Source organism: Chinchilla lanigera, unplaced genomic scaffold (genome assembly GCF_000276665.1).
Source record: "Chinchilla lanigera isolate Chin_1 unplaced genomic scaffold, ChiLan1.0 scaffold00071, whole genome shotgun sequence".
In the NCBI taxonomy this organism is placed as follows: domain Eukaryota; kingdom Metazoa; phylum Chordata; class Mammalia; order Rodentia; family Chinchillidae; genus Chinchilla; species Chinchilla lanigera.
The window spans coordinates 12795337-12815904 of record NW_004955472.1 but is presented as its reverse complement, the minus strand read 5'-3'; the positions used below and the strand labels follow the sequence as shown (position 1 = coordinate 12815904).

At 39.7% G+C, this 20568-nt stretch overlaps 1 protein-coding gene and 1 pseudogene across 1 annotated transcript; both read left to right on the top strand.

Annotated features, from left to right (window-relative positions):
* Positions 1–1055: 1055 nt before the first annotated feature.
* Positions 1056–4210, top strand: LOC102021003 (annotated as a pseudogene).
* Positions 4211–14869: 10659 nt separating this feature from the next.
* On the top strand, positions 14870–20553 carry Ifne (interferon, epsilon). The gene has a single exon (XM_005401170.2). It carries the CDS (start codon positions 19891–19893, stop codon positions 20551–20553), a length of 663 nt encoding a protein of 220 aa, XP_005401227.1. The 5' UTR covers positions 14870–19890.
* Positions 20554–20568: the final 15 nt, after the last annotated feature.

The following is a 20568-nucleotide window of genomic DNA, read 5'->3' as shown; positions in this document are numbered from 1 at the left end:
ACTCTGAGCAGGATATGCTATAGTCTTCCTGACCTAAACCATTGAGGCCATGGGCTCTTGAGAAATGGGTTGTGCCTGGTGGGATATGGCTGAGAAGGTTGTATGGGTTAGGGACTATGGAGGTGACAGGGCGGATAGCTGAGTTAATGATGTGGAGGTCTTGGACAAGCCTGTTAGAAGCATTGGGTTTGATGACGGGGAGGATAGGGTAGTTGTATGTGGAGTGTGCAGAGTTGAGGAGTTTTTTGTTGAGGAGCTGGTCAATAACGGGCTTTAACCCTGGTAGGTATCTGAGCAAAATAGGGAACTGCAGGTGGTTGGGAAAACTGGAGGGGTCCTGGGTAGTTACCCAAAGCCGTGCCCTGATCTTAGCCCCAGGAACCACTGTAAACATTTATAGGGGCTCTATGCCTACCACATAGTCCATCACCATCCTGCCATCCGGGCAAAATGTGGTTTCATAGCCATAAAAGGCTTTTCCATTCAAACAGCAAGTTAATCCTTCTACTCCTGTCAGCCACCACCCTTCTGACCCAGGTTGCCATCATCCACTGCCGTGGCCATCAACAGGTCACTGACAAAATCACAGAAGGAAAAAATCAGGCAGATAAAGCAGCCAACTTCGAGGCCCTCCAGCCATGGCCACCCTCCATTCTCCTTCTTAGCACCCAGGGCTTAGTCACTACCCCGCTTTAAATCCCACTGGATTCATGTACTCAGACACACAGCTTAAACAATTGTCCCCAAAAGGTGCTTCCCCTGGCCCAGAAGGCTGGCCCCTCTTGGATGGGAAGTACTGTCTCCCAGATGACCACGCCCGACAGTTCCTTAGCCAACTATACAACTCTCTACACATAGGCTGGAGACTGCTAAAAAGGCTCTTAGACCCCATCATCTTCTTTCCAGGCCTAACCCCCTTACTACAGGACATCTCTTGATGCACTGTATGCTCCAAAACAAATCCACAAGGTTCTCTTCGATCTTCCCTCATTTTTTCCCCACATCAGTATAGGGGAACACTACCAGGAGAAAACTGGCAAATTGACTATAACTACATGCCCAGACATAAGAAACTCCAATACATCCTCAACTGGGTGGACACATTCACAGGATGGATAGACGTCTTCCCACCTCACATGAAACAGTGGACAGCATCACACAGGCCCTTCTCACAGAAATCATTCCTTGTTTTGGCCTACTCTGATCCATTCAGTCAGACAATGGACCGGGATTCATCTCCAAAGTCACCCAACAAGTTTCACAGGCCCATAACATGCATTGGGCCCTGCACACTCGCTACTGCCCTCAGTCTTCAGGTAAGGTAGAAAGAGCTAACAATCTCCTTAAGGTACATCTCTCTAAGCTCTCCATAGAGACTCGGCAGTCATGGCCATCCCTCCTGCCTATGGCCCTTACCCAGCTTCGTGCTGCCCCCACCACCCCTCCAGCCTCAGCCCCTTCAAAGTTCTATACAGATGGCCTTTTCTCCTCCAGCTGCTCCAAGCCCTCTCGTTAATTACCTGCCTCTTCTCTCCTTTACCCATCACCTCCTCTGATCCTATGAAGACCAATGTTCACCAAAGCCTGACAAAAACTCAGCCCCTTTGCAGGTCCAGCCCAGTGATCAGGTGTTCCTCAAAGATCTTACACCCTCTGCCACTCGACCCTGCTGGAGCGGACCACACATCATGGTTCTGAGCATGCCGACCATGGCCAAGCTTCTCATCAGGCCAACGTGGGTCCACCTCAAACGTGCCCCCGCCTCTAGGTCCAAAATAAGAAGCTCATGCTTTATCACCCAACTGTGTTCTCCTTTGGCAGCAGCTTCCCCCTATCCCCAAACAACAATAACCCTCATTCTCCTTGCCTGGGGTCTGCTCTCCCCTCCCCCCCACATCAACCCACTGGTGTTTCACGGCTACAGACAGTGGAACACAGCTTAACTTACATTGTCCTCCCCAAGGGTGTCAACCAGATGTAGTTCTCCATATTGATGCTTGTGTTGAAGGGACCTATGGGCCCCTAGACACTAAATGGGCCTATTCTACTTATTACAAATATGTTTGCCATACCAGAGGAGCAGACACCACACAGTGCTCTGGCCTGCTAAGACTCTGCACTTCCTGGCTAGCTGTTTTGGCTTATAATGACTGGAGAGCCCACAGCAGGGAATGGGGAGGAATTTCCTACCGAGGGAAATGGGAAATCCAAAACAATTATCTCACCCTTAGCCTATATGCACAGGGGACCTGCAATCCCATTTACACCATCATCAAAGACCCCTGGGGTGAGGTTTGGGAGGAGGGCTTTACCTTCTACCTTTGCATAAATGTCTATGACACCGACCCCTGCCTGCTTGTTCACATCTATTGCCAACGCCCCAACACCCTGCCTAGATCTACAAAAAAATCCAGAATCAGCTTAACTCCTCCCTACCTCGTATCCCCACCTTGGCTAACTTTACCAGGACATTACTACAAATTCTTCACCAAACCCCTTTCAATCTTTCAGAATGCTGGATCTGTGCCTCCTTATTGGATGCCTCCCTAATGACTATCCTTTGGTATCACAATTCCACCACCTAATACATAAACCAACTCCCACTTCGCCACCCCCCCCCGCTTTATCTTCCCCCAGGGTCAACCTCACCTGCTATGGATCAACCAGCACCCCTAGTTCCCTTCATTGCAATATATAGCCCTGCCTCATATTTCTGGCTCCAGTGCTCCCCTCCATCACACTTACTTCTTATGCAACTCCTCCCTGTATCCCTGCTAGCCCTCTAATATGACTTGCCTCCCAGTGCTCGCCCTCCCCAATCTATAGATCTATACAGATGGGGAATTGACCAACTGATTCCTCTACTCACCTGGGTGCTCCCAACATAGCATCTCCATCAGGATAATCCTGGGAACACCAGTCTTGGCAGGAGTTCTGGGAGATTCTAGCCTTGCAACCTCAGTTGCTCTCAACCTCTAATTGGTCAACTAGCTGGCAGATCATTTCGACCAGATGGTCAGCATTTTCTCCTAGAGAGATTATTGTTAATTTCCACTGTATGTGATGCAATAGTAGCTTTAACTAAAACAAACAGAAAGCAGAATCCAATCTTACAGGGTGAAGAAAAATCTCTCAAAGAAAATAGATCTTTGGTGGCCAAGTGTGACATTTTTAATCTCAAAAAATAGAAATTTGATTTTGATATGTCCTATAAAAAGTTTTATCATGTTTACAAATGTTTAATTTGCAACACGATTTGACTACATAAAATGAAATAAAAGTTACTGCAAATTTCATTACGGAGATAAATGTCAAAAGCTTAATTTTAATTTTTAACTTATTTTTTAGTGATTTTTAATTTGGCATTAAATTACAGTCGTAAATTTCACACTTTTAATACATGACATAGAAATATAGACATGGTACACAAATAGATACACAGTAAATCTCGATAATAAAATGTAATAGGACTTGCAAATAAGAATGAATTTTGAAAAAGGCTTTAGGAGTGGGAAGCAAGGGAAGGAGAAGCAAGAAAGAAAACCAAAGTGGTTTTTTAGAAACACTGCTCAAAACCCAAGTACAGAATGCATAAAGCAAACAAAAACAGAAGAAGAAAGTAAGGTGAGGGAACTGAGAAAGTGGAGACTTGCACGTTCTTTACTTAAAATGTATGCACAAAATAAGGTCTTCAGATAACTTAAAGGTAAATATTCAGGATCACTCAACCCAGACAGGCCAACAGCATCTGCAAGAGGCCCAAAGGCTCTTGCTCATGTCAGTACACCTACAACTCCACTTTGTCCTCCCTGAAGGACAGACAGGACTTTGACTTCCCCTAGTAGGAGTTTGGTGGCAAGCAGATCCAGAAGGCCCAGGCCATCTCTGTCCTCCATGGGATGACCAGGCAGACCTTCAACCCCTTCAGCACAGAGGACTCATCTGCTGCCTGGGACAAGAGCCTGCTGGACACCTTGTGCACTCGTCTGCATCAGCAGCTGAATGACCTGCAGGCCTGTTGACCCCGGAGGCGGGGCTGCAAGAGGTTCCCCTGATGCATGAGGACTCCAGACTGGCTGTGAGGAAGTACTTCCACAGGATCGCTCTCTACCTGAAGGAGAACAGATACAGCCCTAGTGCCTGGGAGGTTGTCAGAGCAGAAATCAAGAGATCCAGCTATGCAAAAAAATGTTTAAGGAGTAAGGAATGAGACCTGGTCCAACATAGAAATAGTTCTCATAGACTAATAGACTGTATCAAATTTCCAGAACTTCTGCCATTTCTAAGTTTCTGATTTCTGATATAATCATGGCATGAATTTAATTGGTGAGATGTTTTCTGAAGTACCAGGCAACAGTGTGTTCAACTCTTTGGGGAATATTCCCTTACAGCTGAGTATGCAAATGTATCTATTTATTTATCTACTAAATTATTTACTAATTTATTTGACTATAATATTTAAATTACCTTTGTATACATGTTATATACACTTCACATTTTGTTTCAGATCAAATCTGTTCTGTACATTTAGTCAACTTATCATTTTGTGTTTTCACTGCATTTTTATTGTAGAAAAATTCTTGTGTTCTTCAAAAAGATTCTCTAAGCCTTTTTGTACAATCTTATAAGAGTGGAAGATGAAAATCCTTACCTATCATTGCCATACTGAAATTATAAGTAAAAACTGACTATTGCATGGGTTGGGGATATAGAGCATATGGGAGGCCCAGGGATCCATCCCCAGCACTGCCAACAGATGACAATAAAGGAAAATACACTCACTTTCTCTAAACCAGTTTGTGTGTTGCTCTCAGGGAAAGAAACATAAAAGCTACATTTATACTGTTAACATCAATTATGTGAAGTGATACAATGAGATGGTGGAAATACTAAAGAAATGCTCTATGAAAAAGCTATTTTACATAGCTTTCACTGTAGCAGTTTATACCTAAAAATGATAACAAAATTACCCTCTGACTTGAGGCTGGAGATTTAGCTCAGCAGCAAGTGCCTGCCTGGCAAGCACAAGGTAATGAGTTCGATTCTCAGAAAAAAAAATTATCCTCTGACTGATATACATCTAAGTCAAATGTTCTCTGGCAGCTGGATATCTGAGTTGCCAAGGTGTAAGGAAGGCTGTTGTTGAAGGTTCACATGTAGCCACTGAAAGCCCAGTAATGCAGCTGGTCATGTGGTAGGTAGTACAGAGGGAGAAATACTCACCATGATATTGGGGACCATCAGTCTTTAAAAGTGAGGGGAGAAGAACATTGCATTAGAAGGGTAAGGAGAGAGAACAGTGAGTGATAAAAGTGTGTTTAAGAAAATAAACTTGTTTAGAAGAGAAACCAGTGACTCAGACAGACTGAGATTTCCCACATCAGGAAAACTGATGTCAGTAGCAACATCAGTGAGGGTTGGTTTGGTAAAATTAATAATCAGGAATCACATTGGAATTGTTGAAAATAAGAGAAAAGAAAATACTGACCCTGAAATGGAGAAGAAAATAGGTTGGAATACACAAAATTATATGGGTTTCTTTCTGTGAATAGTTTCTTGTTTTTTACAATTTTTTTTCTAGATTGATTATAAGTAACTGACACATTGGCAAATGATATTAATATATTTAAGAAACATACAAAATCACAGCATAATTATTTACAATGATAATTTATTTTTATTTTAAATAATGCTACATTAAATGTCTGTAATCCACTTAGTTTTTGTTAAATTGTTAGCAAAAAAAAAATTCCATCCTCATACTACTAATACTTCATTATCACTAATGACATAATGATGCCTGGAATCATTGGCTTTTCAAGTAATGTACTTTCTTCATCTTGACAGTGGTTTGCTAAAGGAGCTTCACAGTGCATTTCACTTTCTCATATAGCTAAATATAATACAATTATTTTTATTTCTCCTTGTAATGGTCTGATTTTATGAATATCTCAATCTTACATTGATTTAGAAATATCTAAATAACCATGGAAATAAACACTGACACACATCAGTCCTAAAATGAAAGTGAGAGAATTGATCTGAGTCTTTTTCAATATGGAAAGTCAAGACAAAAGTCAAAAAAATATGAAAAGACAACACATACAAAGAAATCCAGAAAGTACAAGAGAGTTCTCCATAATTCTAAAGTAAAAAGAGATTTACAATTAAAAAAGAAGTCCAGAACACAAAACTTACAAAGTCACTCAGAAATCAGAATAAAGTATTTTACACTGAAGTTGCATCTTGCTTAGATACATTGCTGATGTCAAGCAATCTACTGAAGCCTTGATTTTCCCAAATATAAAATGAGTTGAAAATACTTAGGTGCAAATAGTAAATGAACACAGCATTTTAAAGCATCTAGCTTAGTATTTTACATGGAGCAATACATATTTAAAATCAGGTAGGCATTGTCTTGTTTTTCTTCTCTCTCTCTCTCTCTGTATATATGTATATGTATATATATGTGTGTGTGTGTGTGTATGAAAATATTATATTTTTCTTCAATTTTTTAGGATCTGTCTTAACTCTAAGTAACTGACTTCCAAAGAATGCTTCTTAAAAACGCAGAATTTTTCTGTGGGAGAGGCCTTGGACTTGGGAGACCTTGGTGAGGTGCCTAGGAGCATGGATCACATGGTCCCACCTCTTCCCCTGCCACCAGAGGAGGGGCCATGGATTTGGGAAGCTTCAGTGAGCTGTCTGGGTGCTAGGGTCCTCAGGTTTCTCCCCCTACCACCACTGTGGGAAGGGGCCTTGAACTTGGGAGCCCTCTGTGAGCTGTCTGGGAGCATGGCTCCTCTGGCCCCACCCTCTGCTGCCATCTCAGGGAGGTTTCTTGGACTGGAAAGCCTCAGTCAGCTGTCTAGGTGCCCAAGTCCTCTGGCACCACCTCACATTGCCACTGTAGGAAAGGGTCTTGGATCAGGAAGCCTTGGTGTGCTGTCTGGGAGCCCAGGACTCCTGTCTCTACCTCTCACTGTCATCTCAGGAATGCACCTGAATCCCCAGAAACCTAGGGACATTTGAAAATGAAAAAAGAAGAAGCAAAATACAATCTTAGCTAAACATCCCACCCAGAAAAAGTCCAAGAAACATCAATATGCAAGAACATGGAAGTCACACACCTGAAATCTCTGAAATGATAGCAACTGAAGTAAAGAAGCAACTACATCAGGCTATAGAGGAACTGAGATAAGAAATAATTCTTCAGGAAAAAAAAAAAGAAATGACAACCATAATGAAAGACTTGCTAAGCATATCAAAAGAATACATAGATTAAAAAAATAGGGGAGCACAGGAAAATGATGGAAACCTTGAGTGAACAGTATAGGAAAGAATTACAATGCATGAAACAGATTCAAAGACACATTCAGGAAATTAAAAAGTACCACTGAACACTGGAAGAACAGCTTGAATGAAACGGAAGATAGACTCTCAGACCTTGAAGACAACATTGCAGCTAGTGATTGTGAAAGAAAAAAATCTCTTAAAAATAACAAAGGAACAGCAAATAACAATTTAACAGCTGCAAGATGAGGCAAAGAAAAACACTATAAGGCTGATAGGTGTCAACAAAAGAGCAGGAGGGCAAAGGAATGACACAAAAAGACTATTTACAGAAGTAATGGCGGAAAATTTCCAAAACATGGAACAAGAAACTTGTATACACATCAGTGAGGTATATAGAACCCCAATGAGCCATAAACAAAATAAATCTATACCCAGACACATAATAATCAAGATCCCAGAAACTGAGCCAAAGAATGGGATATTTAAAAGCTGTTAGAGAAAAGAAACAGATTACCTATGAAGGAAAGCACATCAGAATCACGGTGGACTTCTCAACACAGATCATCAAGGCAAGAAGAGCTTGGAGTGAAGTATTTCAGGTCCTGAAAGAAAACAACTTCTAACCCAGATTGCTGTACACTGCAAAGCTATCTTTCAAAATTGATGGAGAAATAAGATACTTCCATGACAAAGATCAACTGAAGAAATTCATGAGTGCCTAACCAATTCTACAAAGAGTATTGAAAAATATTCTACAAAGAGATAAAAATGACCACAATCTCATGATCACCAATATAAAAGAACTACTAAGCAAGGTAAGCAATTAAACAGAGGGGAAAGTACAGAACCAACAGTGGGAAGATAACATGATAAGGATGTTAATACATATCAGTAATAACTATTAATGTAAATGGCCTCAATTCACCAATCAAAAGAAACAGACTGGCAGAGTGGATCAAGAAACAGCACTCCACAATATGCTGTATGTAAGAAATGCATTTAACTCAAAAAGAAATCCATAGACCGAAAGTTAAAGGATGGAAAACAATACTCCATGTGGCAGAAACCCAGAAAAAATAGGAGTAGCTAATCTGTTTGCAGACAAGGTGAATCTCAAACCAGCAATGATCAAAAAAGATGAAGTCACTATATTCTTGTTAAGGGAAAACTGCAAGACAAAGAGATAGCAATCATAAATATATATGCAGCAAATGTAGTAGCACCCAAATATGTAAGGCAAATTTCAACAGATATGAAAAATCAAATAAATTATAACACAGTTGTAACAGGGGATTTTAACACCCCATCATCACAAAGAGATAGATCCACTAGACAAAAAATCAGCAAAGAAATAACAGAACTAAATCAAACCTGTGAACAAATTGATTTAGTAGACCTTTACAGAGTATTCCACCTAACAACATTAGAATGTACATTCTTCTCAGCTGCACATGAGACGTCCTCTAAAATAGACCATATGCTAGCACATAGAACATGCTTAAGCAAATGCAAAGGAACTGAAATTACCCCATGTATATTATCAGACCATAGTGCAATGAAACTGTAAATAAATGATAAAAGAAATTGCAAAATCTCCATAAACAAATGGAAATTAAATAACACCCTCCTGAACAAACAGTGGATTACAGAAGAAATTAAAGTAGAAATTAAACACTATTTACAATCAAACGAAAATGCAGATACAAGCTACAGTAACCTGTGGGACGAAATGAAAGCAGCCCTAAGAGGTAAATTTATAGCAGTGGATTCCCACATCAGGAAAACAGAATGAACATAAATAAACAACCTTATGTTACACCTCAAATTTCTAGAAAAATAAAAGAGCAAGTTAATCCCAAAGCTTGAGGGAAGAAATTACACTGAGAGCAGAAATTAATGAAATTGAAAGTAAGAAAACAATACAAAGAATTAATGAGTCAGAGTTGATTTTTTTAAAAAATAAATGAAATTGATAAACCACTACCAACCTTATCAAAAGAAAGAAAGAAAACACTCAAATCCATGCAATAAGGAATAAAAGGGGTGATATCTCTACAGATCCTGTAGAAATTCAGAAGATCATCAACACTTACTTTTAAAATCTTTACTCTATCAGATGGAAAATACAGAGAAATGGACAGGTTCCTAGATACATATGAATTACCAAAGGTGAATCAAGAAGATATACAAATCTTGAATAACTCAATATCAGCCAATGAAATTGAGAATGTAATAAAAAACTTACCAACAAAAAAAAGCCCAGGTCCTGATGGATTCACAACTGAATTCTACAAGAAATTTAGAGAAGATTTAATAAAAGCTCTTCTCAAATTCTTTGAAGAAATAGAAAGGGAGCAACTCTGCCAAACTCATTCCTGGAGTCAAGTATTATGCTGATACCAAAACCAGAAAAAAAAAGTAATCAAGAAAGAGAACGATAGGCCTGTCTCCCTAATGAACATAGATGCAAAAATTCTCAATAAAATACTAGCTAATAGAATGCAGCAAGTCATCAAGAAGATAATACACCATGACCAAGTGGGATTCATCCCAGGAATGCAGGGATGGTTCAATATATGAAAATCAATCAATGTAATACATTGTATTAACATAGCTAAAGACAAAAATCACATGATCAACTCAATAGATGAAGAAAAAGCTTTTGATAAAGTTCAACATTATTCAAGATAAAAACCCTACAGAAAATCAGAATAGATGGACTTACCTCAATCTGATAGAAGACACCTATGAGAAACCAAAAGCCACCATCATAGTAAATGGTCAAAAATTGAAAGCATTCATTTAAAATCAGGAACAATAGACAAGGATGTCCACTGACACCACTCCTATTCAGCTTAGTTCTGGAGACACTAGCCAGAGCAATTAGACAAGAGAGAAATAAAAGGAATAAAGATAGGAAATGAAGAAGTGAAATTATCTTTATTTTCAGATGACGTGATACTCTACATAGAAGACACCCAAAACACCACCAAAAAACTCCTAGATTTAAGCAACAAATTCAGTAGCATAGCTGGATACAAAGTCAACACTCATAAATCAATAGCTTCCTATACACAAATAACAGACTGAGAGAGAAATAAGGGAAACCATACCTTTCACAATAGCATCCAAAAAACTGAAATACTTAGGAATTAATCTAACAAAAGAAGTAAAAGAACTATACAGTGAAAATTACAGTACTCTGAAAAAAAGATTGAAGAGGATTTCAAAAAGTGGAGAGATATTCCTTGCTCATAGATAGGAAAAACCAATATTGTGAAAATGACCATACTCCCAAAATTGTTATACAGAGTCAATGAAATTCCAATGAAAATACCATTTGTATACCTCACAAATTTAGAGAAAACATTCCTAAAATTCGTCTGGAACCAGAAGAGACCCAGAATAGCAAAAGTAATGCTGGGAAACAAAGGCAACGCAGGAGGCATCAAAATCCATGACTTGAAATTATAGTACAAAGCTACTGTGATAAAATCAGCATGGTATTGGCAAGAAAACAAACCTGAAGATCAATGGAGCAGAGTAGAAGAGGCAGACACAACCACAAAGACAAGCAGCCACCTTATCTTTGACAAAGGGGCCAAACATTCACTGGAAGAAAGGTAGCCTCTTTAATAAATGGTGCTGGAAAAACTAGCTTTCCACATGCTGAAAACTAAAACTAGACCTAAGTCTATCACCATGCACCAAAATGAAGGCAAAATGGCTTAACGATCTAAATAATCTAAATATTAAAACAGAAACACTAGATCTAATAGAATAGAAAGTAGGTGGAAGTCTTGAAGACATAGGGGTAGGTAGAGAGTTCATGAACCCAAACCAAAATGCATAGGAAATACTTCAAAGAATCAACAACTGGGATGTGATCCTATTGAAAAGTTTTTGCAAATCAAAAGAAATCATCATCTGGGTGAAAAGAAAACCCACGAGGTGGGAATAAATTTTAGCTGACTGTCCCTCAGACAAAGGACCCTTTCTAGAACATATAAAGAATTTTTTAAAAATCAGGTACCCAAAATTCAAAGACCCAATCCAAAAATGGGCATCTGAGATGAATATGCATTTCTCACATGAAGAAGTACAAATGGCAAATAAATACATGAAAAAAATGTTCAGCATCATCAGTCATTCAAGAAATGCAAATTAAAACAACACTGAGATTTCAACTCACTCCACAAAAAATGGCTATCATCAAGAAATCAACTCATAAAAAATGCTGGAGGGGCTGTGGGGAAAAAGGAACACTTCTTCACTGTTGGTGAGAGTGTAGACTGGTGCACCCCCTGTGGAAATCAGTCTGGAGATTCCTCAGTAAACTAGGATTAGAGATCCCATTCAACCCAGCTATTGCCCCCTGGTATTTTTCCAGAAGAACTGAAAACATTACACCACAGCAATACATGTGCACCCATGTTTCTTGCAGCACAATTTGTAATAGTTAGATATTGGAAACAACCCAAATGTTCATCAACTGAGGAATGGATAAAAAAGTTGTGGTATTTTTATACAATGGAGTATTACTCAACTATAAAGCAAGATAAACTAGAGGCTTTTGTAGGTAAATGGATGCAACTAGAGACCATACTCATTAGTGAAATAAATCAGATTCACATATGTAAACATCACATTTCCTCCCTACAATAAGAACCTGAAAGAATAAATAAAATCTGAAAGGTACCATAGATACTGAAAGGTATAAGGAAAAGAAGTTGCTCAAATAGGAAGGAGCAACTGGGATGAAGGAGGGCAGAGGAAAAAGAAAGAAGGGAAAAGAGAAAAATATGTATAGAGATATACAGGATAGCTAAGGTAATTGTACTACTAATATCTGTTGGTTTATTGAATGAGACTGTTAATGTGCAATTGTTTGATCGATCTTGCATGCCCATATCTGGTTTTATGTGCAACCATTTTGAAGATGGTATTATGTAATATGACAACCATTGTTAATATCCTATCACTGTGTTTTGAAATTCTGTATCATTTTTATTGTTCTTTATGCTGTCTTGTTTACATGCTTGTTTTTGTTGTTTTGGGTTTTTTTTTCTTTTCCCTTAAAATGAAAAACAAAATTTATATGTATATACAAGGACAGCTGGGATAGGTGTATTGCTGATGTCTGTGGTTTATTGAAAGAAACAGTTAATGCTTACAATTTTCTTTTTTCTTGACCAATTTTGCATGCTTGGGTCTGGTAATAAGAATGACTGATCTGAAAACAACAATATGCAGATAAAACCATTCTTGAACTCCTACCATCTTGTGGTGTTGAAGCTCTGCATCATTTCCAATTTTTTTTTTATTACTTGTTACTGTCTTTGATTGTTTGATCAGTCTTACATTGTTATGTCTGGTGGACTGAGCCAACATCGTTGAAGATAACAGTATGTAATGTAGCCATTAACCATTGTTAATTAACCATTGTAAATTCCTATCATTTTGTTTTGAGGTCATGTATTATTTTTGTTGTTTTTGTGTTGTCTTGATTTTGTCTTCATTGTTGTTTTGTTAGTTTTTTAATTTTTTAAATAAAAAAACCAGCATTTGTCATGAATACTCAAAAGGTTGAAAAATGTCATTCATTTTAAAAATGTCCTGTTTATATTTGATCAGGAGATGATGGCTTGTATAAATGTCCGAAGTTGTGAATAAACATCTACATGGAAGCGCAGAAAACGGGTGATGTTTACTTACTGATTCCCTTGCCCTTAACTCTCCTGGACACGTTCCCGCACAGTTTTCTTCCTCTCCAAGGCAGAAGTTCTGGAGCCCTTGTCATTCTCTCCCTTCATTTACAGACTATTCACACAGCAACTTTCTGGTGCCTTGTGGTTTCTGCTCAGTGGTTTCCCTAACAAGCAGCACACCAAAATAAAGAAGTTGAACAAGACATGTAGATTTTGCAGAAACATCTGCTAGAGAGATTATTGTTAATTTCCACTGTATGTGATGCAATAGTAGCTTTAACTAAAACAAACAGAAAGCAGAATCCCATCTTACAGGGTGAAGAAAAATCTCTCAAAGAAAATAGATCTTTGGTGGACAAGTGTGACAAGACAGGGACCAAGACTGGGGCAAATTTCTGATTTATGCAGAAATCCTACCACTGCATGGAGATTTCCCTTGATGCCTCAAAAAGGCTGCTGTTTCAAAACATTATGGTTACCATAAGTGCAGTAATCTATCTATGTATTTTTCTCTGTAGCTATCGGAAAAATATGCGAATTAAAAATATAAAAGAATTCTAGGAAGAGCTCTGGTGGAGACTGAAGAATTCACATGGAAGATAAATTTATCTTCCTTCACATGGAAGATAAATTGGACTTGTTCATTCAGTCAGGAAATGTTAGCATTTAGACATATTTGAAGGTGATACACTCCTAAACTGAAGTTATATATATCTGGCACACTGTTTTTAATTTTATCAAAAAATAAAACAAAATTTCATAACCAAATGATAAAAGAATAACAATAGTTAATACACTGTATCATTTATCTTCAAAACATTTCTTCTTAGTTTTCCTGGTCATGATTTTTTATAAGGGTTTTTTTTTGTCTTTTTTTTGTTTGTTTGTTTTACTATTTTCTTTTTTGGTACCAGGAATCGAGCTAAAGGCCTCGTGCATGCCGAGCAGGTGCTGTGCTGCTGAGCTAAATCCTTGACCCATGCCTGTTTTCAATAGAACATCACAGTAATCACCTTCTCCTCCATCCAGAAACCTCCACAGTACTATCCTCATACGCAGTACTTCCCTGCATATTCATGGAGGTGTTTTCCCTTGTGGTCTGGCCATCAATTTACCATTAAGAGAACAAAGGCTGCAATTAAAAGCAAAAGTTGAGAGAAATTTCTGTTTGCTAGAAATCAGTTTTTTATTACTATTTTAAAGAGTAAAATAAGGATAACATAGTAATAGGGGGACTTACCGAATTACAGAGTGGTAGGAAATTATCAATGGTTGTTTTTTTTACATATTGTTATCTACAAGATAAATTCTCAGAAAACAAATAGACAAATAATAGTGAGTTACAGACCAAAGAGGTAGGAGATTATCAAGAGTTGTTGTACTATACTTTGGTATCTTCAAAGTGGTTTCTAAAGAAAATAAATAGAGCTATACATGAGTGACCAATTGAATAATTATTGACTATTCTCAGTGGTTGTTATAGGAAAAGCATAGTAATAAACATACATCCATTTACGAAATAGCAGAGGAAGAAATTCTTATATAAGAAGATTCTTTCTTCTGATGGGTATTTTTGGAAGTGAGGGACTATCCCTCTACAATGATGTAACACATTAGCTGTAGCTAAGAAACAGCAGAATTCATTCAGGGCTGAGTGCTAAGATTTATAAAAGGTGCGCGCCTCCTGCTGGCCAGTTCTCGTAAGAAAGCATCCGATCTGTGGATGACTCTTTTTTTCACATCGCTGCATCTCTTTCCTGCAAGTTTTATTTTTGTTTCTTTTTCTCCTCTCCCTCCCTCCCTCTCCTCATTCCCTCCCCCTTCTTTTCCCGTTTCTTTCTCCTCCTCCCCCTAACCCCCTCAGCTTCCTCGTTCTCCTCTTCCTTCTGTCAAAGTTATCAAAATCTCTTTCCTGGAAAGGACGAGAACAAGTATCTTAAGATGTCTTTTCCATCTTAGGGATACAAAATCTTCCCAGCATCCAACGGGTTCTATTGTCTTTGGGCAGTGGACAGCTGTGTGGGGAGAGAAAAGACTGCATGTGTGCCTTGTCTGTATAGGCTGCTCAGATGTTCAGTGCTTCTGGCCCAGCCCTGCCTCTGCGTTCTGTAGGGTACGAAAAGGGAGGCAGAAGAGGCTGCCCTGCTGAGTGTGGAGCTGCAGGGGAAATCAGGAAAAAACATCACTAGTGCGGTGGTGCGTTCACTCAAAGAGTGTTCCTTCTTGCTGTCATATACGGTTCCTTGACTATCAAGAGTGAGGAATGTGGCATTTGTACCTGTGCCACTTGGACCCTGTCCTTACAGGGAGCACAGAAGTAAGAAAAGGAATTCCATAGGATGCAAGTGTTATCAGTTGGCACATTTTCGGAGGTGAGGGGTACTAATGGGACTTGCACGATGCTGTGATTGAAAAAAATGAAGTAGGAATTGAATGTGAACAACTCAGCAGGAGGAAGAAGCTGCACTTCAGCTGGGATCCCTCAACCTTTGCCTGAAGTTGGAGACCCAACATTTAAGTGCCTTCCCTCTGGTTAATGGGTCAATAGGCTCTAATATACATGTGAAATAATTTTCTCTCTTGTCTCTTTTTGCTGTCTTCCACTGTGATATAACTAATATAGGAACAGGGCAACCTAGACAGTTTTTGATAAATCCAGCTGTCTTTATGATTACTTGGCACCTTGCAGATATCATGATTTCTCTCAGCCTTTCCTTGCTATTCCCATTTTCATGTAATTTTCATATTCATATTATATTTTACATATATTATATGTAGAAGTTCTATGAATTGGTTTCATTCTATCACCTTCCCTTAAAATGTCTACAGCCATGTCTTGTTTCATATCCTTGATTTATTAATCTGGAATACATTCAACAGAACTGGAGAACCAAGAGACTGGGCTGCTGCTTCCAGGACTGAGGGTGCAGTAGGAGCACAGCACTGAGCTCTCTGCCCATGTCCCATGGCCCCTCAAAGCCAGACCTCACTCCACCCAGGTGGGCCACCCACAGGCATTTAGTCCACTTAAAATGGGGCAACCAGAGACAGGGAGCAGAGCCTTGGTGCCCAGGAAGAGATGGCCAGGGTTGGGATGCAGCACAAACTGGAGACAGCCAAAGTTTTAGAGCTTCTGGACCAAAAGTGGACACATGGACACCCTTACCTTTCCTGTCTGCTGATGCTTGAGTTGCATGGTCAAGACCCACTGATGTTCAGCTGGGCACAGAAGGTCAGTAAGCAGAGTGGGTCCTGGGCTCCTGTCTGCACCCACTGAACTGTTAAAGAATCCAGCTCATGTTTTCCTTTATTTAGAGGTTTTTACATTCTGATTCCTCTAAGAAGAAGCCTGGGCCAGGCTCATGACACTTGTTTCTTCAGAGAATCAAAGTGCACATGAAACAACATGAAGAAGTTAACAATGCCAGCTTGAGAACATGAAAGGAGAACACAAATGCTAGATGTGTGCACTGGAATAAGAACATCTTTGGGGCAATATCAACTGAGCCAGTTGTTCTGCCAGATTATATGAAATGAATTCTAAACCAGGCACATTTGCACATACATGTATTCCCAGAGCTCTGGGACCCTGGTACAGGAGAATCACAATTTCAAGCCTTGTTTGGGCAACTTTGTGATTTTGTGATATCCTGTAATAAATTAAAACAAAATTACAGTTAAAAGGCTGGGGAGTAGATTAGTGGCTTCATTCCCCATTATTGAGGAAAAAAAACAAAAGCAAGAAAACCAAAAAAATCCAAATTCTAGAATCAGAATCCTTGGATTTGTCTCCCAGAAGAAGGGGAAATACTGAAGAGGATGGACTGAGATGTCTGACAGAGACATGGACAACACTGGCAACCCCAGCATAATGACACTGACACTGCAACAGCCTGCAGAGTGTTGGAAGTACTTTGGCATCCATGGTTACTCCATGGGGAAGCGGGAGAGAGTACAGGGAAAATTATTCATGGGGTCATTGCAGTCTATCCAAAAATATCTTTACTTCTGATCACTGTGCAGCTTCCTTTAAAAACAATTCATATGAAAGAAATACTCCAACAAAAACATAATCAGCAAAGAATGGAGGACATTTAGCAATAACTGGCCAAAACTTTTCTTGCAGAACAACTATTAGTAATATGCATGTGGGAAATTGAGAAAATGACTTTAGACCCACTGAAGGAAGTGAAGAATAGCAATGGTTATGGAATTTCTTCACCAAGGAAAAGCCACAGCATGAAACCAATACAGCATGAAGTTCGAAGTGACAAGGAATCTGAGTTCCTAAGTCATTTGTCTCAATTTCCCCTAAGGTATCGACATTGGATGTTTGGTCTCTCTCCACAGTTATTTCTCTCCAAGGAGTTGTACAGATAAGTGTCCTACAAATAGTGCTGAGGGGATTGAGCTAACAATTTCTTTCTTTTTTGGTACTTGGGAAAAACTCAAAGCCTTCACATAGAGCTATATCCTCACCTCTTTTTGAAGTTTTTCGTTTAAAGCAGGACCTCACGAAGTCACTGTGTTGCCTGGGCTGAATTTCACATTGCAATGTTCCTAACACGGCCTCCCAAAGTGCTGGGTTTACTCCATGGTGTTGCCACTGTGACCAGCTTAGATTCAAATGTTTTAGCCCAGCGGATGACCTGTACTTACCATGCACTAAGTTTCTGTGTTATCATTTTCCAAAATGTTATTCTTTTCAAGATTCAGAATAGAGTATTTTAGGATCGTCTACTACACTTTCTTCTCATGCTAGAATTGTCAAGGCAATCCTAGTGGATTAGTAACTAGGTGGTGAGTGCAGGAAAGGTTAACATCCACTATTTAGGCAGAGAAAAAGTGCTTCTGTGACTGCAGTCTGACGGCATCTGTGGGGAGGTGTATGGATGAATTCATCCTCTTTTCTCTCCTAAAAGATCATCATATCTGAATATGAGAGAAGAGCTGTGTGTGTGGGTGGTCTTACAAATATGAGAGCAGATCAGTGACATGAGCTTGCTCTTCTTCCAATCCCTGCAGAAGCCATAATCTTCCTGCCTCTGTCTACTTCAGCGCTGGCCTTCATTCTTTATCTGTGCTATAGCTCTTAGTCCCTGATTTTTAACATGTTAACATTAGTTAGGGGAAATCACGTCCCATTTTTCACTTTCATGGCATTTGGAGATACATTTGCTTTCATTTTCCCTGCAAATGACTCTGGAGTTTTGCTTTCTAGGAAAGTTGAAGTGAGAAATCAAAAACCCATATACCTTAAGAACTATAGGAAAAATTTGGTGCACCTCCTTTTCCTTTAGCTTATATTAAGCTTTAGTTTCTATTAAGCTGAGGATGTGGCAGAAAGTAATAGACAACAGCAATAAACCTCTGTACAAGCCAGTGAACCTCTGTATAAAAGATAAATCATATTTTGGATTCCACTTAATTCCAAAATGAAAAATCATGAATGGCTAAATGAAAGACAACTGTTACTCTCTCACAAAAGGGGATGGGGATCCCCACCTTCCATTTTCAAAATGAGTCACAGAAAGAAAAACAAACCAAACAAATGGAACCACGCTGAGTAAATGAACAGCCGAAAGTTTCTAGTTTCAGCAGTACTCGTCTTCTAATGGAAGCTGATGTCATACATGAATCTCCTGTCCTCAGCTCAGAAACTTCAAGGATCATATCATTCAACTGTTTACTTGAGAGATCTGAACACTGAAAGCTGTACTTGGCAAAATAGTCTTATGTGATCACTGAAGATAAAAACTATTGTAATTTCATAACCTCACTTTCTCAGACAAAGCACACTTTTGCAGTCAGCCTCTGTGGACTGGGAACAATGGACCAAGTGACTAGGAGGTCACCGCTGAGCGCTAGGGTCCTACATTCCAACACTCTAGGGAGAAAGGGAAGGAAGGAGGTTTCACTCTGTCAGAAAGAAACAATTTGTTACTCAGTAGGGAAACAGTAAAGTCGTCAGGATATGGTGAACCCATCGCAGAGGGCATACAATGAGTGTGGGCCAAGGATAGTTTGTTCCCTAGAGCAGGTGTTACCAGATGTGAGAACCAACTTTGAGTGAGTTACTACTGGGGAAGTAACATTATTTTAACGTTAAATATAACATTAACATAATAAAATACTATTATTTTAGTGCATAATTAGAATCCATACAGACATATACATCAGAAAGAACCAAGATTCAGGCTGGAGTTACAGTTTGAAGACCTCTGCAGACCTCAGTAAGGACATGGTAGAAAGAGAGGGTGATGTCTACAGTAATCTTGATGTTGTGGCTCCCACGAAGCACAACCATATGGCCCTGCATGAATGTATTCTGGTAGGAGATAAACACCAGAGACACTTAATTATCAATACTCGTCAGCCTTGGTTGTGACAAAAACAGGGAACTACTCTGCTTTCTTCATTTTAGAAACTTTATACACCAGGAGTGGAGAATCCCTAGACAAACATAGATACCCATAAAGCTATGGGGGCCTAATTTTCTGTGTGAAGTAAGGAGGGAAAAGATACCTGGTAGGATCAATGTTGTAGTCATGTTCTGAGAACAAAAAAGAGCAATAGTTGTACATAAAATATGGTGTGTACCTGTGGATGCATGTTCATATACATACACAAACTTCTGTCTGTAGACAACAGGTGCTTCCTGTCATTTGATAAATTTGCAAACCTATTTGGATTGGGATAGTTGCAATTTACTAGGAAAATTCACTTTTTATTACAAAATTTCTACCTTCACCTAATGTCATCTTAGGTCATACAGAGAAAAAACAATTGCAAACCAAAGAGGGAAGTGAAAGTGCAACAGAATATTGAGAAAATGAAAATTGTGCTCCCTATTTAAAAGCCACGTATAGCCAGAGTATCTTCACAGATGCTCCGATCCAAGGTTCAGCCAAAGCCAGCTTGTCCAGGCCAGCAGCATCCTCATTGCCCCATGGCCCTCCTGCTCCCTCTGCTGACTGCCCTGGTGCTGGGCTGCTATGGGCCTGCTGGATCTGTGGGCTGCGATCTTCCTCAGAACTCCATCCTGCTTAGCAAGAAGACCCTTGTGCTGTTGGACCAGATGAGGAGGCTGTCCACTGTGTTGTGTCTGAAAGACAGAAGGGACTTCCGATTCCCCCAGGAGATGGGGACTGGCAACCAGCTCCAGAAGGCCCAGGCCGCATCTGTCCTCCATGAGACGCTGCAGCAGATCCTCAGCCTCTTCCACACAGAGCGTGCCTCTGCTGCTTGGAGCAGAACACTTCTGGACCAGCTTCACACTGCACTCCATCAGCAGCTGGAAGTCACGGAGATCTGCCTGGGGCAGGACACTAGTGGAGAAGAATCCGTTCTGGCAACAGAGGACCCAACCTTGAGGTACATCAGAAGGACCTTGCGGAGGTACTTCCAGGTCATCCGTCTCTACCTGGAGGAGAAGAAGTACAGTGACTGTGCCTGGGAAATTGTCAGGGTGGAAATCAGGAGAGCTGTTTCTTTCTCAGCAAACTTGCAAGATAGGTTAAGAGGCAAGGATGGAGAGGAGTCAGCCTGAAATGCTTCCTTTGAC

Excerpts from the sequence above, each read along its gene's own strand:
- Ifne (XM_005401170.2), top strand. The coding sequence starts at position 19,891 with ATGCTCCGATCCAAGGTTCAGCCAAAGCCAGCTTGTCCAGGCCAGCAG.